Source organism: Neophocaena asiaeorientalis, unplaced genomic scaffold (assembly GCF_003031525.2).
Source record: "Neophocaena asiaeorientalis asiaeorientalis breed wild unplaced genomic scaffold, Neophocaena_asiaeorientalis_V1.1 scaffold131, whole genome shotgun sequence".
Classification (NCBI taxonomy): Eukaryota; Metazoa; Chordata; class Mammalia; order Artiodactyla; family Phocoenidae; genus Neophocaena; species Neophocaena asiaeorientalis.
The window spans coordinates 2,305,541-2,321,316 of NW_020173201.1; the positions used below are offsets into that span (position 1 = coordinate 2,305,541).

The 15,776-nt window shown below is 38.5% G+C and overlaps 1 protein-coding gene across 2 annotated transcripts in view; it reads right to left on the reverse strand.

Annotated features, from left to right (window-relative positions):
- The window catches only part of A1CF (APOBEC1 complementation factor), a 77,059-nt gene that overhangs the window by 2,733 nt on the left and 58,550 nt on the right, over window positions 1-15,776 (reverse strand). Inside the window, exons 7-11 of one of the 2 annotated variants that reach the window (XM_024744839.1) lie at window positions 11,984-12,081; window positions 7,260-7,533; window positions 5,107-5,312; window positions 1,568-1,704; window positions 700-851 (exon numbers count right to left, since the gene is read on the reverse strand). In XM_024744839.1, the coding sequence (XP_024600607.1) occupies window positions 700-851; window positions 1,568-1,704; window positions 5,107-5,312; window positions 7,260-7,533; window positions 11,984-12,081 (867 nt within the window). The remainder of the gene's footprint in view (window positions 1-699; window positions 852-1,567; window positions 1,705-5,106; window positions 5,313-7,259; window positions 7,534-11,983; window positions 12,082-15,776) is intronic. The other variant, XM_024744840.1, reaches the window with a different exon arrangement.

Below are 15,776 nucleotides of genomic sequence, written 5' to 3' on the forward strand. Positions count from 1 at the left end.
TCTCTCTCTCTCTCTCTCTCTCTCTCTCTCTCTCTCTCTCACACACACACACACACACACACACACACACACACACATAGAGTTTTTGTCTTAAAATAATTTTTAAAAATCCGATCTACACGTTTCTTTCAGAAAGCAAAGCAATACAAGTAGAATTGAGTAGAACTGAAGATTAGAATTGGGGAGGGAGTCCATGGATTGCTTAAAAGCTGGCTGGCCTTGGCCAAATGACTTAATCTTTCTGTTGGTGGTACTTGGTTTCTTCATCTGTACAATGTGCATGACGATAGAACCTGTCTCTTGTGGTGTCATGAGCATTGCTGAGATAAGTCAGTGCCTGGCACATAGTAAGAGTTCAAATAAACATCATCCACGAATGTAGTAGTAGTAGAACGTAGTAGTTCTAAACTCTCTTACTAAAAGTAAAAACCCAAACAAACTAGAGGCAGAGAGATTGATTCATTTAAGGTCACACAGCTGCTTATAGCTGAGCTGAGACTAGACCCTCCTCTGCTGCCCAGCTCAATTCTCTTGCCTTGTTAATGGCTCGCTCATCGGGCAAATCTTTTTGGTCACAGGTGGTGTAAATCAGATTTATTGTAGTTGAAGTTCACAGATAACTCTGTGAGTCCATGGTCCCAAAGAGGGTCTCCCAAACACTCTCTGCAGGGTGCCATTTCTGGCATTATTTTTCCATACCTGGAAATGCGGTAGCAGAAGCGGCAGCAGCAGCTGCGGTCTGGGCATCGGCTCCATCGGTGGGGATGCCCAGGGTCTGCAGGGTGTACTCGGCTGCATATGTCTTTGCTTCATCCACATAGGCACTTAGCTTCGGGGGTGTGAAAGGGTGGCTGGAAAGCAAAGTCAGTCAGGGTATGCATTTTAAACTTATGTAGCTGAGACAGGTGAAAACCTAAGGAAGGCGCTGTTCACTTTTTTGATCGGATAATGGAATTTTGCATGGGGACTTATCACTCTCTGCTTTTAAAGCTTCCAGATATACATGCATGTTGGAGCATTTGTGAATGGACCTAGAACATCGGTGGATGATGACATTCCTGGAGCGTGCTTGCAACTCATTGTGAGTTCTTTCTAACGTACGTGTGAAACAGGATGGTTCCTAAAACATGTAGAAATGCAGGCTCAAGGTAAAATTGAGAAGGTGATAACCACTAATAGAGAGGTTATAGCTTTGTTTCAAAACTTAAATGCAGGGCATGGTGTTGTTAGGTATAAGAGGGCAGTTTCGTATGGTTCAACCCAAATACTACACAGATAAAAGGATGGGCTATAGTTTTCACTTCTATTACACTTAACATCTGCAGTTTTCCATTGGTTGGTGAGAGTACACAGTCTTCATTGTCTATATGAAATTTAGGGGCTTTGAGATGCTAGTCTCATAGCTGTCACATATATCCCAAATACACATCTCAACGTTTGCACTGAATGGAAAATGAGTAGGTTGTAGACTTGAATATTTATCTTATTTAGATAGTGATAAAATACACTTAATTTACAAGACTCATTCTAAAATCGAAATGATTAGGAATTTGGAGAAGTTACACACATGACAGGATTCTGGCTGGACAGGGCAGGAATAGTTATTTTGTATAAGAAGAGTTGTCTTTGATCTTGTCCAATGGCAGAGTGCAGCTGATATACAGGTTGTCCCCAGTTATTTTTCTGACAAACTTCTTCTAATATCTACAAGAGCAAAAAAAAAACAACAAAAAAAGTGACTTCCCTTCCAAATATCACATTTGCATTATTTCTCTAGCTTTCAGGTTTTTAAACTTGAATCTTCAGAGTTTAAGCAAATATAAGAAGAGATAAAATGCCACATGGTTTAATGACTCATAAAATTTAAGTGAACTCAATTTGAACTCCATTTAAAATGTTGTGTCTATTAATTCAGGAAAATCATTTTCACACCATTTATTCTAATACACTTTTAGTTTAGTCCATTAGCTCTAACTTTTTACCAGTAGTTTAATGTACAATTTGGTATATTTATTCCGTTTTTTAAAAAATTGATATTCCAGGGCTTCCCTGGTGGTGCAGTGGTTGGGAGTCCGGCTGCCGATGCGGGGGACGTGGGTTCGTGCCCCGGTCCGGTGGGATGCCGCGTGCTGCGGAGCGGCTGGGCCCCTGGGCCGTGGCCGCTGGGCCTGCGCGTCCGGAGCCTGCGCACCGGGCCATGGTGGTGGGGGGCCCGCATACCGCAAAAAAAAAAAAAATTGATATTTTAGCACTGTGTAGCTGGATTTACTCATTATTACCCTGAATCCTTCTGTTTATAATGGTTTAGAGAAAATAACCTAAGGATTTATTCCTATTTCATGTCATTTGTCATAGGGTTTTAACTTTACATTTTCATAAAAATAGAGTTAAAAAGTTTAATGTGTTAGTATTTATTGATGAACATTAATAGAGGGGTGTTGAGGGGCTTCCCTGGTGGCGCAGTGGTTGAGAGTCCGCCTGCCGATGCAGGAGACATGGGTTAGTGCCCCGGTCCGGGAAGATCCCACATGCCACGGAGCGGCTGGGCCAAAAAAAAAAAAAAAAAAAATAGAGGGGTGTTGATAGTTGCAATGTCTTTGTCTGGCAAAACACCACTTCTGGCTATTTTTATGATGATCTGATTTTTGGAATCTTCCTTCATGCTTCTTTCTTCTTTCATTACTCCAAACCAAACCTTGCCTGAAGGCACATATTTTCTTCATGCCGAAGCCATTTCTGGTGGCCCACAAGCCTTGATGCTCCCATTGGTCAGCAGATCCAGTAAACTGTGCAAAGCAGGGTGTAAGTCCTAAAAAATAACTCTTGGGACAAAACAGTTCCCAGGTTGAGTCTGTGGAATTTCTTATCTCATTTGCTCTAATGCTTATCCAGCTGTAATAGCATGACATTTTCCAGTTTATTGAATTTATAGATTGCTCCTATCTCCTCTATTAACTGTTGCTTCTTAATACTCTTAGTTTTGTAGCATCTCTTGTCATCTATAAACTGTTCTCTTAGGTTCCTGGGCAATAGTCAGTTACTTGAGCTGGCTGATATTCTGCCTGCTTGTTTGTGCCCATTGTGCAAACACATGTAAAGGATTCCAGCTCTAACTTCTGACTCTGCAGGGCAGCCTGCTCTTCTTGTTGGAAGTTCATAACTCCACCATGGAGTTGTCCAGGCTCCATCTATGCTGGTCGGGGGTGGCATGGCATCTTAATTTGGCATCTTAATTTCTAAGATGCAGTTGCAGAAATTCAGAGACAAATTAATTAAGAAAAACTTTCATTAGTTGATAGAGATAGTTACTCATATGTTACTGTATATATATTTTTGGTACATTTATTTTATTTATTTTTGCCCACGTTGGGTCTTCGTTGCTGTGCGCGGGCTTTCTCTAGTTGTGGTGAGCTGGGGCTACTCTTTGAGGTGTGCAGGCTTCTCATTGAGGTGGCTTCTCTTGTTGCGGAGCACGGGCTCTAGGCACGCGGGCTTCAGTAGTTGTGGCACGCAGGCTCAGTAGTTGTGGCTCACAGGCTCTAGAGTGCAGGCTCAGTAGTTGTGGCGCACAGGCTTAGTTGCTCTGCAGCATGTGGGCTCTTCCTGGGCCAGGGCTCAAACCCGTGTCCCCTGCATTGGCAGGTGGATTCTTAACCACTGTGCCACCAGTGAAGCCCCCATATATTACGATAAAGCATGACCAATTTCTAACCTGGATTTAATATAAAACCAGAGATCATTACTCATGCTATGGCAGTTCTTAGAACTATTACACAGAATTTATGACAATGATTATTTTTTATTTTCTAAAAATATTTCTGGGTATCCTAGTACTTTAATTAGGTTGTTTATTTTAGGTTTTAACCCAAGATAGATTGGATTGACTAGCTTTTGTGTTTTCTGAGCAAAGCTCCATCATGGCACTTACTAGATTTTATTGTAATTATTATGTGTCAGGATCCTCTCACTGGATTGCCGTATGATTTTTGATGGCAAGGGTTGTGTTATATTCACTTTTCCATCCCCAGCACCTAGCACAATACTCGGTGCATAATGCGTGCCCCCTATATGGTTTTTGAACAGACACATGTTACTGTTTACCACTCTGATAGGCATCCTTTAAAAAAAATTGTATGGGGAGGGGTAGCAGAAACCGTAGATGAGCTAATTTGTATGTATAAGAAAGCCATTAATACACCAAAAACAAACAAAAAAACCCAGTCAAGATGAGATTTTAGAAAATCAAGTTTTCTACTTGATTGCAATCATAAGGCTACTCCCATAAATTTGGGGCTTATACCTTCGGGGTGGGAATTGGGAATTTTCCTTTACGATATGCAAACTGTCACTCTGAACAACTGGATATTGATTATTCAGCCAAAGTGTCTCTGCAGAGAGTCCAGCACGTACTGCATGTCCAGAGGGGACAGTGTAAGGGTTAACACAGATCCTGTTTTGTTTTATTTTTAACCCTGTTGTTCAGTTTCCGTACTGGAACAACTTTTATAACTTTTAATTTTCCGATAATAAAATCATAGCCTCATGCAGAAACATGGAAACTTAGAATTGTGAAGTGAAAGCAAAAAATTTACCTTAATGTTACTGCCCAAATACAGTCATTGTAGATGACTTGATTCGATATGGCTGATGGCATCTTATAGTTAATATGAGTAATGATACACCAGAGATAGCACAGTGTTTCCTCTTAGACACAGAGCTTCCAAGAAAAGATGTTCTAAATGATCTATTCATTCCCTGTCATGAGCGCTCTTCTTTTGCCAACCAGTCTTGCTTCATTTTATTCTCATTTAAAGTATTGGTTGATAATTCTTGGTCATGCTCAGAATCCTTGCATTTCGGTGGAAGATTACTTAAGATGTCAAATTTCATAATTTAAAAAAAAAGAGTCTAAAATGAAGCAGTTGTACTCAACACCCACTTTTCTCTCACAGTACAGTTGATTGGCTGCTATATCTATTTAATAAAACAAAACAAAACAGCAGCTGAAGTAGGGATCAAGTCAGATCCTTTGACAAATGGTGAATGATGGTCTTTGGCCCAACTTATACAAACTATCCAAGCTATCTCTGGAATAACGTTACCTACCTGTGGAGCAAGTTTAATTCCTTGGGGTTTTAGAGTGACAGGATTCATTGGGGTGAGCTCCATCCCAGGCAAAAGATCATAGAGTTTGTCTTCTCTCTTGTCTCCTTTGACCTGGTATCCTCGACCCAGGCCTGTGTAAGCCAAATAGCCACGGCCGCCCAGTCCTCTCACTCCCGCAGCCCCTACAGGTACATTCATGTAAATTTCTAGGAATGTAAGAAGGCATTAAACCGAATCAAACCACCAGAAAATCACCCTGAATCTTACTGTAATGGAAAAGTTAGCCCAAGTCACATTGATTATTTCCCTGAAGACAGATAAAACTCCAGGATTCTAATGTAATGAAACTCAACATAAGATAGGGTTCACCACAGGTGTCTTTTTTTTTTTTTTTTAACTGTAGAAGAAAGCAATACTATCAAAGCTATGGATAAGTACACATGCAACTTTAAAACTTTGGTACAGAGAAATTTTGCAATTTCTCTCTTTGGTTAACCTTTCGTTGATGTTTTTCTATAGACTAATAAATGTTGGGAAGGTATTTATTAAAACATCCCAGCATAATACGACCACATGTATTAAAATAAGTCTTGCCTTTTTGGCTTTGATCAGTAAATTAGAAATGAATTCTAGTTTCCCTAATATTCCATTCGTGATGGCCTGCTGGAAAACCAACATTTAGAAAATGTGTTTTAAAACTCACCATTTTCTCTCTTATATTCTATCAATGTGAGGCTTAAATTTCCATTGAGTTTCATTAATAGATTCCTTTTGATTTTTTGTTTTGCCACATTGCTACTTTGATTTCCTATTGGTGGCATAAAGAGATAAAAAATTAAATTGATTACCCTTTATCCATGAATATCATTCATTGATTCCTTTCTTGTTATAAGACAGGTATTTTTTCCCTTGGAGTGAAGTTTGTTTTTTTCCTACATTACAACTGGTTGACAACTTATACTTAATGTAGGGATTGTTTAATGATGTGATTTTAGATTATAAATGTACAGTGTTTTAATGACATAATTATCAAACCTATAGACAGATCATCTTGAAGGAAATCCTGAAGATTTCTTTCACATTACAATTTTGGGTGGAGTATTATGAGTATGGAAATTTTAAGGCTGTTGAAGACTAGAGTTCCTAGGATGGTCAATTCAGTTCTCCTGAAAAATAGTAAAACACAGTAAGATAATTGTTTTCACAGTAATCTGGACATGCCCCTTTGCTTCTAGTCAAACCCAAGAATAGAATTAAGTACACAGTTTGCTGTTGAATTGCTCAGACTGGTGTCATATTTGGCAGACAGATCTGAGATTCTGTAGGCATTGGTTCCTAGCAGAACCACTCTGAAGGATCCCATTAGGCAGAGACAAAACAGTTTCTTGAAAATAAAACATGCTTTCCTTATCTTTTACATTTTTTGAAATAACTGAGCTCAGAAAACTTCTTGAACATTTGGAATTCTCACAGGATTCAGCAGGAAAACGTGTTGTTTGGCAGTAAGATTGACGTCGCGTTTTTTTTTTGTTTTTTATTTTTCTATTTGGACTTTACTATTTGTTTCCTGATATCCTGGAGAAACAAGTTGATTTCCTTAGTAATGTGGCTTTTTAGAAGGCATAGCACATATTTCTTGGGGGAGATCAGATGAGAGCATCTCATATATCTGTTAAATATATTTATGATGAATTGTGATTTATATATGGATGTGATGGCACTGACTCACCATCCAATACTCATGTGTCTTGATATTTGAGGTAACTGGTTTCCACTGAACCATACTGCTCTCAGTTGGAAGTTTTGTAATGAGTCACATATGACTTCAATTTGGTAGTACAGTGATAAGGAAGAAACTAATAATTGTAGACCCGAGTTTTAGTTTGTACACATTTTATGGGCCCATGCAAAGATTAAATGTGTACATCAGACTCATTTATACTATGTTCCGACCAAGTTTTTTCAATAACCAGTTGTAATGTGAAAAAAGATTCATATGGAAGGAAAACTATTGATATAATATTTGATTTTCAATAAACAATTTTCCAGTTCTTGTCTCCCAGTGGACCTGTCCAATTTGTCTAAGGCTATTGCAATACAAAGCATTTGAAATCACAGAGTTTTTTTCTAAGGCAAGAGCTGATTAATGTTACCTCTAACAGAAGGGGCTCTGATAATGGCCCTGTTGCCAAGATGTCCTTTGGTGGCTGGGAAATGAAGGCTGGGAATTGCTGTGTAGGCCTGGGGGGCATAGAAGACAGGAGCTCCAAGGTAGGCTGTGGTGGGATCATAAACATGGCCCAAGGAGTAGGTGTACTCTCCCTGAAGCATGGTGCCCCTTCCACCTGTTCCTCGGGTGTACCTAACATAACTATCCTTGTCCACTGGTTTGGCTAGGGTCACTTCGATGGGGGACCCATCCAGCACCTGTTTTAGACAGCAAGGAAAAAGCAGTGTGAAAAGATATGAAGACAACCAGGTGTGGCTGAGCCCTAGTAACACGTCTCCTTCTAAGTGTTAGTCTAGTTGCTGCTGTGTTTACTGACTGTTTCACCTATATGTGTGAATGGAAAATATTGCCTCTCATATCACTAAACAAAGGATGTTGCAGCCATTGAGCCATCACATTACATACTCCCCCGACGGTGATCCTGAGGAAACTCAGGATGTGAACACACAGGATACTGGCCCCAGAGCGCTGAGGTGCATATCAAAGGAATGATTTCAATAAGCACAGACTCTTGCATCTTCCTATACATAGAAAGTGCTAAATTCCTTAACTTGAGATATCTGGCTTTCTTTAACTAACAGTAATCTTTTGGTGTTCCAACCACCTGGTCTTTGTTGCAAAAACTCCTACATATCCTGGCTCTTCTCTTCCCTCTTCGGAGCAATCCCTTAGAGCTATCTGAGAGGCTGTCTCCTGGGCTTGAAGTCCTCAGAATATCCACAGAATAAGACGTAATTCTCAACTTTTAGATTGTGTACTTTTTTTCCATTGACATATGTATCTTATCGTTTCATAGGTTCTTGTTTTGTGTGCCAGCTGAGTTTTCCCTGAGTGGTTTGTTGGTAAATTGCATATAATCTATCAACAGGTTTGACAGTGAAAAATTGGCCACTGTCTATTGACATATTAGTTACAAATGTATTAAGTGAATACAGTTACTGAGACAGAGAATTATGTAATATTTATATGTGATATATATTTTTAATTACCTATTTATATAATTATTCTAAGAAATTTTAGGTTAATTATGGATGGAATATAATCTCCAGTACCTAGCACAGTGTAATGAAGATAAAAGGAAACCAATAAAAGATCTTACCGATTGTTAACACCTTGGCATGGGCAGCATATCAGGCCTTTCCAGCTGCCGGCCAGGTATGTGTCTTACTTCTTGGTACAGTTACGCAATAGGTGAATTTTTACTGGAAGAGAAGTGAGGCTTAAAAGTGGGGCCCTACTTAAGAAAGAGGAATCATTGAGGGTACTGCATTGTCCCCTGTAGGTGCTTCCTTAGGAAGCAACCTTTTGATCTGCTAAACAGCTGGGAACTAACAAACAGGGATGGCAGGGCAGTACTGAAGTTTCTCAAGTCAGGCACTACTTAAAACTTGTCCTCAAGAATTGTTGAAGTGTTTTTTTTCTGACACAAGTTTCTGACATTTTGTAACCAGATCCAGATATTGAAGATAATGGCTGTGTGTAGATCTACAAGTGTGACTTGCTTTTATGTGCTGCTTGCATACACAAAAGATAAAGATAGCTCTCAACAAATACTTGATAGATGGGTGAATTTCTTATCAAAGGGACAAGGTGTTTTGAGGAAACAGTTGGTGGCTTCTTTCAAATAAGAATGTCGTTTGTTATAAAGAAAAGAAATGATGTAAAGCGTTCCTGCAAAAACTCCCTTTCACAGCAGCTCATGATTTCATGAGTGATTCAGTGGCTCCTGCATCACTGATGTCTGCTGGACAAAATTTGTGCTTTATGGTCATCCTGATCATTTTGGTCAGCCTCTCGTTCCTAGTTACATGTATCTACCCTACTTTTTAGTAGCGGGCGTCAGTATCAAATACGTTAGATGGACCACACGGAGAGATAGAATTCAGCTCATACTCAACTCTATTATATTGATGTTGATGTAATTAGAAGAAACAGACTTGGAGTATTAAAGAAATGGGGTGACCTTGGATGTAATTCTTTGTCTTCGGTCCTGTCTTGAGGAAGATAAGATACCCAGATAGGTCTCTGCTTATAGGAACTTCCATATCAAGAGATGTTTTAAATATTTTAACTGCAAAGTCAAATTTCTTACTGTAATAGATTCTGTTCTGCATTACTCTGCCCCTCTAACCGTGTTTTAAACCCAGTACTGTACTTCACTTATTTGGTTTTGACGTTTCAAGATCTAGGACAATATCTTATTAACCTGTATAGCCACAAGCCCAGCAAAATTTCTCTCACGTCGTAGACATTCACAAGTATTTACAGAATAAGTGAATAATCACGTGCAAACTTCAATTCATCACCTTTCTTTCCAAATAGTTTTCTCTTCTTGACTTCCCTATTAGCCTTCTTCTGGTCTCCTATATTGAAAACCTATAATGACTCATCTTTATTTCTCACTGCTATATACAATCAGTTGCTTGATCCTTTGAATTCACCCCCCCATATTCTTGTATAGAGATCTCTCCTACATTTCATTCCCACCCTTATTCAAGCCCTTCTTTCTTCCCATCTGAGCGACTATAATAGTTTTTTAACTAGTTCCAATTACATCTCTCACTCTACTCTATGAAACTTCAACTCTTAAGAGGTTAATTTCCCTAAATTGTTAACATGATCATTACTCCACTGCCCAAAAAAAACGTCAAAGCCTCACCTTGTCTAACAAATTAAATATAAATATTCATATGTATACTTAAAAACCTTCATAGTTCCTAGGCAAACTTACTTCTGATTTTCCCATACCACGTTATAGTTAAATATTATTATAATATTTAATATATATATTTATAATTACACTGAATATGTATTTAACTACATAATACATGTATACATTGCTATAAAAATATCTAGCTCTAAATATATTAGCTGCAAAAATTGGAAACAATTCGAATACTTTTCCATGGTGATTATTCCAATGTAATTATTTAGCATTTAATTTATGATGATCCCTTCTCAGTAAGCATCATATATCCCTCAAGAATGTTTTCAAGTTGAGAAACTAATCTACAAACTGTTTTCAAAGTAATAACATTGTTTTGATAATAAATATAATCATCAATGAAGAAGAAATAATGTTTTGCTTCATAGATATGCAATTAAATATACATTAATTTTTGCGCTGCAGTTTTCCTTTTGTGTTTTGGAGTCAGTACTTCCCCCACCCCCCACCAGGATTCAAACACTTCTGTAGGCTCATAAGCCCAGGCCCCACTGTGTCTGAAGGGCCTGTGCTGGGAGACCATTTATTTGCCCTCCAGATCCACTTCCCACTGGTCTCCAGCCTCCCAGCTCCGGGAGGGTGTTCTGCATGGCATCCTCTTCAGGGTCCTGGGCTTTCTGGATTATGATTGGATTTGGCCAATGGAGAGGCCTGGCAGGAGGTTGGAGGGAGAGAAAACAGTGAGTTCAAGCTATTTCTTCTCTTGCCTCCCTCTCTGAGAGGTCGCCTTGGCCTGGACGTGTCCACTGGCCAAAGTTCATTACTTTTCTCAGAGACCTGCTCTTTAGAATCCTGTCTCCTTTAGATTTCCTGTTCCTTCTGTAGCCCCTTGTCCTCTTGGGTTCAGGAGTGGGTGAGCCCCATTTTCCTGCACTGTCTCTTTTAATTCCCCTACCCCACACTCACATGTTTGTAATTAGTCCCTTTGCCAACTGTCTCCTATTAGGACTGACTGATGCAAGGTCCGGCAGGTGAATCAGCCCTATGTGCATTAGGTTCGTAGCAAAGCAATCTACTTTTACTGTCTCCAATCGTATCTTGCTCTTTCCAAATTCTGTGCCTCTGTCTGAGACTACCTCTCCTTTTCCATGTTTTTTCTTTTGGAATTCTGCCCAACTTTCATGGCTTCTCTTAAATATTATCTTCTCATATCCATGAAGGTTTTCTGATTCTTTATGACCCACTCCTCTTTCCTTTGAACATTCTCACCACTTCTTTTTTTTTTTTTTTTTCTAAACAAAACTTATCTGGCTGGACTTTGCAAAAGTTCTGCATACTTGTCTTAATCTTCCAGCTGACTTTTAACCCTTTGATAAACATCTTTGGTTTGATCCTTTTTGTATCCCAAACATTATTTAGCATGATAAGTGGTCCACAAAAGCCTTTTAATGTTTATTGGAGTAATAAGTAAATATTATATTGGTTTCTATATACAAATCAGAAGTAAGGATATAGTATCTGAGTTTTCCCCAAACCTTACTCTTGGCAAGGTGAAGAGATTCCAAGGCTCCCAGAATTTGGAAGATCAAACTCTGAGGGCAAAATGATAACCTTGACATCTTTTTAGATTATTAGCCTCCAAAATACTGCACTACAAAGGTGATAGTTTCTTTGAAATAGAGAAAACTGAATTGGGAAAAACACCTCGGGATAATCCACTCCAACTCTCTCTTTGTAAAGAAATTGAGGGCCAATGACATGCCCAAATCAGCCAAAATTAGAGATAGAATTGGACATATGAGCCGCATCTCCATTGTATTTTCCATCACTTCTCTTTTGTTCATCTTAGATGGATTGAGGCAGCCATGTCAGAGATGGAGGAAGGCTGAGTAAGAAGGACTTGCAGGACTGTTCCCTTGAATAAAACTTCCACACCAAACTTTGATGGAACCTGTACATATTTTTTCTTTGTCCTACATTACCTTCCCATTTAAAGCTTTCATAGCCTCCACTGCATCTTCTCTGTTAGTGAAGTGCACGAAAGCATAGTCTCGGATCTTCTTTACCCTCTCCACAGCACCTGGAAGCAGATTGAAAGTAGCCCCATTAGCAAACCTGAGATAGCATTGAACATGATATCTTTAAGCATTTGGCTTCCAAGAATATTTTATCCTTTTTTTTTGGAGACTCTATTTAAGTAAGGAGGTCATTGAAAATATTTCCTGTGTCTAGGTTTAAAATTCTGCACATTCAACAGAATATTTTTTTCTAATTTTTAAATAATACTTATATTCTGCCTTATTATAATTAGTTGTGGATTTGTGTTTCCACTTCCTAGATTATAAGATCTTTGAGGGTAGGAACGGTATCTTGTTTTGTATATTATATAATATAAAAGATAGTAACTTATACATGGTAAAATATTATTGAGTTGAACTCAATTATTGGTCATATTATAAATATATATTTAGGTTATTACCTTTTAAAATTTTATGGCTTTTTCCCCAGAAAAATACCTTGTCTCTTTTGATTTATATAATAAAAAGTGTTAGAGTTAGGAGAGACTTTAGTAATAATTTAATTTTTAATTCATTTTACCTTAATTTATTTATTTTTAACTTAATGATTTGGAATGTAAGGTTCTGATAAGTTATGCAAGGTTTATGAGTTCACACAGCTAGGAACTAGAACTCAGATCTCCCATCTGCTTATCTCATACTCCCTTGATCAAAACAAACAAACAAAAAATAGTTTGTGAAAGAACGTTTGAAAACCAAGATAGTTCCTTATGATGCTGTTCATAATATCTAAAAGTTGGAAACAATGTAGATATCTACTAATTCTACCTTGAGGTATCTCTTTTACAGAAGCATTCACACATATGCAAAAAGATCATGCATAGGGGTATTAATTATACCAGTCAGTTGAAATAGCAAAAATAAAACAATGTCCAATTTCATGAGAGTGATTAAATTTGGTATATTCTTTTTTTTTTTTTTTTTTTTTTTCGGACCTCTTCTTATTAAATAGCACTAAGGAGTCTTTAAAGAGAACAAATAGGCCTATATATACATGGAAAGATTCAGAGCCTGTTGTTAAATTTAAAAATTTACAAAATAATAAGTATAATATCATAGCATTTATGTTTTCAAAAATCCCAACCGGCATACATGTGCACATAAATATGAATACACATACACACAGAAAGAGAACTGGAAGGATAAATATCAGACCATTAGTAGGGGTTACTTCAGGAATGGGGAGAAGAGTTGGGGAGAAGAAAGGGGACTTTGATATTTTAATTTATATTCTCCAGTATTCTACAAATATTAACAAGGCTTATTTATATTATTCGTGTAATAAAAAAAATAACAAACCAAACTATCCTATTTTCATGTAGAGGGATTGCTGAATATGTTGATGGTAATGTGTAAAAATAAAGTTCTACTGAGATGGTTGAGCTTTATATTTTACATTTTATTATGAAATGTTGCTTACTCAATTTTAAAAATAGAACTTTTGCCTAGAGTGAAGGTAAGATGGAAACTTGTTTAACATTAACCTGTTAGTTTAGCATGTAAATTACCACCTTTTAGTTATAGTCTCTTGGGTATATCTTGGGAGAACAGGTTTTCTTCTATCTTTAGTTTCCAGAGACAACCTAGGATGGGACCCCATGGCAGGGAGGACCAGAAGAGAGGAGAGAAGTCCTCCTTTTCCCCTCTCCCTGTCAAAGTTCAGTTATCTACCCTCTTAGGTTCAAGGTCACAAAGGCAATTAGGCTTCTACTCTATCATGTGGTTCAATGGCTATAAACTGTCTTCCTTTGCAATAATGTTAGGGTTCTAATGGAAGGATAATTTAAAAATATTGCAGTACTTCTCTTCTCTCACCGCTCAGCATTCAACCCATGACTTCTTATGATAGTGGTTGTACAGAGCAAAATGGTCTGGCTAAGCTGAAAATAAATAAAGGTATTTGAGACCATGAACCATGAGACATGTGATTAACCAAACTTCTAACGTGGTCCCTTTATTCCTTCAGTGTCAAGTGGGGTAATTTTTGTGACTTAACCTTATGGCTTATCTTGGAAATTAAGTAAAATGTGGGCCAATGAGGACCTTTACCTTTCCAGTGTTTGCCCCATTCATTCTCCAGTGCCATCCTCCACCCAGTCTCCACTGTTAGCTCCCCGAGGCATTTTGGTATTGTCTTTACCCTAGATCCTACCTAGTGTTTTGTACACAGGGGCTGAAACCAAGTAGGGCCCTCTGGGGCCCCCAGGCACTGAAACCGAGTGGGACCTGGGCACAGAGGATGAGCAAATATTATCAGTCAATTCACACTCCAACTCCTATCATTCACGTTAGTTAGGTGGCGCTTCAGATGATAATGGATTTTGATGTTCTCAAATTCTGCTTGTAGATATTGAAATCAGCTTGCGTTTTTGAACAGTAATGTCCAGCCACACATGCTTTTGGAAATCTTCTTTTTTTCTTTAACTTTATTTTATTTATTTATTTATTTTTGGCTGTGTTGGGTTTTTGTTGCTGTGCACGGGCTTTCTCTAGTTGCGGCGAGCAGGGGCTACTCTTCGTTGCGGTGCATGGACTTCTCACTGCAGTGGCTTTTCTTATTGTGGAACATGGGCTCTAGGCACACGGGCTTCAGTAGTTATGGCATGCGGGCTCAGTGGTTGTGGCTCGCAGGCTCTAGAGCACAGGCTCAGTAGTGGTGGCGCGTGGGCTCAGTTGTGGCCTGTGGGCTCAGTAGTTGTGGCACGCAGGCACAGTAGTTGTGGCACATGGGCTTAGTTGCTCTGTGGCATGTGGGATATTCCCAGACCAGGGATAGAACCCATGTCCCCTGCATTGGCAGGTGGATTCTTAACCACTGCACCACCAGGGAAGTCCTAGAAATCTTAAGATGTGAAAATTTAACCTCATAAAGCAGACAAATTAGAAAGTGAGAGTTTTTATCATAAAAGCTTGTATTCTCTACAATAGTATTCAACATATGGTTTATTTTAATATGTTCCTTCTTTGTGCATAGGAGTTTGATTATTGATTGATCCTCATTTGGCAGAGGGTGAGGCAATAAAATACCAGTGGTCATCCGTAAGACTCATAATGCAGAGAACTGGAAAACAGTTACTCTGTTCATTACCAACTTGTCAGAGACACATCAATTACCTGAAGACAAACACATCTGCAATCCCAAGGGGAGACTTTCAGAGGGTCATGGTTCCCAAAGTGTGGTCCCAGACCTGCAGTATCAGCTTCACCTAGAACTTAATGGAAATGCAAGTGCTTGGGCCCCACCCTAGACGTACTGAATGTGAAACTCAGGGGGCAGGGCCAGCAATCTGTTTTAACAAGCCCTCCAGGTGATTCTGAAGGTAAACCCCTTTAGGAAAATCAGATTTTATAGAATGACTATAATTGGAATTTCAGCAGATACCCTTAGACTACACTGGGGAAGAACAAACATTTTCAGGCCCCAGTTTTTGTTCTGATTGTCATTTATTTCTCTGAGTACCGATATAATATTTTCAGGTTAATCAGGGTTAAAATAATACATTGATAAATATTTGCAGGGAATATTCAGGATCCTCCGAGGGATCCAAACTTTCAATAGAATTTTTAAAGAGTTATTTTTCTGTTTCTCAAATTTTTCTAGGTAAGTTTAAACACATCCTTTCCACTGGAAGAGAAACTGGTTAGCTCTGACTTTGTTTTTCCCCAATACAGCAGATGTCTGCTAGTAGTCCACCCT